We start from the raw sequence: 2,988 nt of genomic DNA, 5'->3' as shown, positions 1-2,988 counted from the left end.
ATAATAGAAAAAGGAAAACCATCAAATTAACATAACCTCTAATTTGCCTTTGTACTCTTTTTTTTAAATGTAATCTTTATTTTTTCTAACCTTCAATAAAACGTATTCATTTAAAAAAATCAACATAATTCAGAAATATATAATACAAAGGGCATTTGCCAAATCCAGTCTCTTCATGTACATATTTCCATGCTTATAATTGTAGTGTACATAAATTTTATGTGTTGCTTTTTGGGCTTATTAAATCATAAACCTTTTTTCTAGGTTGCTACACGGTCTTTAAAACCGATGTTTTAATGACTGCATAATAGTCCATTGAGTGAGTTTTCCATTATTTACTCACATCTTCATATGTTTGTCTTATAGGTTGTTTCCAGCGTTTACCATTGTAATGGGCAGCTTCAGAAATATAGTTCTTTCCCATAATTTTGGATCATATCCTTAAAATAAATGATCAGGGATGGAATTATTAAGTTCAAGACTTTATACGGTCATTTGCTTTCCAAAGAGTTGTATGAGTGTATCAGTGTCACTGTTAACAAGAAGAGCAGGTAAAAATAAATTCATTGCAGGTAAAAATAAAATTCACAGAACCAGATCTTCTGAGTTTTACATATTTTATAACCACCAGATAAGATGAAAAACATGGGAAAACTAGTGAAAAATTAAGAGCATAGATGAGATATTATTTTAATCTCTCATGTAAGGTGAACCTGTAGTTCAACTGGGCATTGCAGAACAGGGCTTTAAATTTTATTTTAAGCTCAGGTAGCAACTTCTCTCCTTGATCCTGTCCAACTATTTTAGCTTAAAATACAGAACCTTTTTTAAAAAAAAATATGGACTCTTTTAATGTAGGTAAACTTTTTAATACTAGATTTGTGATATTTATAAGCAAAGGTTTAAGTTATATTTTAAAAAAAGCTGTTGTTCCTAACAAAAATTTGTATAATGTTATAATGACATACTTCTTTTCTTCTTCAGAAAACAGCCTTCCATAGAAGCCAGACACTGGGCTACAGGAATGGCTATGCAATTGTTCGACGTCCAACAGTTGGGATAGGCGGGGACCGGCTCCAGGTCAACCAGCTGTCCCAGGCTGAGCTGGATGAGTTGGCTAATAAGGCACCAGTTCTAACTTATGGCCAACCTAAGCAGGCCCCACCTGCAGACTTTATTCCTGCGCATGTGGCTTTCGACAAAAAGGTATCGTCTGGGATTTTAGGGCAACCCTTGAACTGAAGTGTCTGAGAGCCAACTGCTTGCAGAAAAGTTAACAGTAAACCACAGGATTCCCAGAGTGCTCTGAGAGGAAAATTGTTCAAATGCCTCAACCCTTAGTCATAGACAGCTGAACTTGGGCTTAAAAGAGGCTTTCTTTAGTCAGGAAGCCGATTACAGAAAGTAATTCCCTGTAGACTTCACTGGAATATTTTCCAAATACAGTTGAAGAAAAGTTGGATGAATTCTGAATTCTTGAGTTTGTATTGCTCTATATTTACCTGCTTTGTGTTTCCTGATTTTTAAAAGTATTATATTCTGTAATGATGACAAATCTTTAACTTCTTTAAAATGAAAAATATAATCATGAAAACAATGACTCCATCTATTGTCAGTTTTCTCCAGGCTGTCTCCTTAAGTTTTTGTTTTTCAAGGAACATTTCAGGTGTGATATTACATGACTAAAGGGTGTTGTAACGTTTTTGTTTGTTTCTCATTTACCCTTATGCTTTTGCAATGTGAGTTGCCTTATTTCTGTCTATTGACATTACCATATCATTCTTGCTTTTCTTTGAAAAAAAGCCTCCTCTTTTTATTAAAGTAAAATAGTCCTAGCCCTGGCCATGCAGCAGAATCACTGGTGAGACTTTTAAGACAATCAGATGTAATTCCAACCCTTATCACTCCTAATTTCCAGATGATTTTAATGTATAACTGGGTCTGAGACCTACTGACTAGTTTTTATAAGTTAACTTTCTTGTTTTGTTATTGTTGTTTTGTTTGTTTTGGTTTGTTTTCGAGACAGTGTCTTGCTCTGTCACCCATCTAGAATGCAGCGGTGTCATCATAGCTCACTGCAACCTCAAACTCCTGGGCTCAAGTGATCCTCCTGCGTCAGACTCCTGAGTAGCTGGGAATACAGGTGTTTGCCACCATGCCCGGCTAATTTTTCTATTTTTCGTAGAAACGGGGTCTTGCTTTTGCTCAGGCTGGTCTTGAACTTCTGACCTCAAGCAATTGTTCTGCCTCAGCCTCCCAGAGTGCTAGGATTGTGTTAAAAGTGAGAGCCATAGCACCCAGCCTAAGTTAGCTATCTTAATTTATTCCTTAGCCTTCTTTCTTTTCTTTCCTTCTCTTCTTTTCTTTGCTCTTTTCTTTTCTATTTCTTTTTCTTTTCTTTTCTTTTCTTTTCTTTCTTTCTCCCTTCTCTTCCCTTCCCTTTCTTTGCCTTCCTTCCTTCCTTCCTTCATTTTTATTTTATTATTTCTGTTAAATGTCTGCAATCTTTTCATCTAGCTAGCCAACTTTCATTGAGAACCTATTATAAGCTTCAGGCTGGGGAGGAACTATGCCATTTATATTAATAATCACTTAGTTAAAAACATTTTTAATCTATCAGTCAGAATCCATGTCATCTCTCCTTCCCCATTTTAGTCAACTCATTTATAAAAACATGTTCACATAGCCATACATAGGCTAAACCTAAATATCCACTAAACAGTATAAATTATATAATTCGGTATAGCTTTTCCTTTTGCTTTTTTCTCTTGTTTATTCACAGCTCTAAGAGGCAATGCCAAATCAGCGGAGCAGGGAAAGGACTGAAAATACAAGAAAGAAGTGGGATAGACATTTAATAATTTATCAAGATATAAATTCTTTTCAATTTTTACTGAAAAGAATAGCAAATAACTATTATTAAGTAGAAAGTGATAAAGTGATATATGTTATAAGATATATTAATGAAATTCAGAGAGGGAGAAATTG

The 2,988-nt window shown here is 34.7% G+C and overlaps 1 protein-coding gene across 1 annotated transcript in view; it reads left to right on the top strand.

Annotated features, from left to right (window-relative positions):
- EFHC1 (EF-hand domain (C-terminal) containing 1) overlaps positions 1-2,988 on the top strand; it is a 103,729-nt gene that overhangs the window by 18,450 nt on the left and 82,291 nt on the right. Inside the window, exon 2 of the mRNA XM_012648548.1 lies at positions 985-1,206. Within this exon, the coding sequence (XP_012504002.1) occupies positions 985-1,206 (222 nt within the window). The remainder of the gene's footprint in view (positions 1-984; positions 1,207-2,988) is intronic.

This window comes from Propithecus coquereli, unplaced genomic scaffold, assembly GCF_000956105.1.
Source record: "Propithecus coquereli isolate 6110/MARCELLA unplaced genomic scaffold, Pcoq_1.0 Scaffold29, whole genome shotgun sequence".
Classification (NCBI taxonomy): Eukaryota; Metazoa; Chordata; class Mammalia; order Primates; family Indriidae; genus Propithecus; species Propithecus coquereli.
The sequence above is the reverse complement of the archived record's forward strand: the minus strand, read 5'-3'. Positions and strand labels throughout refer to the sequence as shown.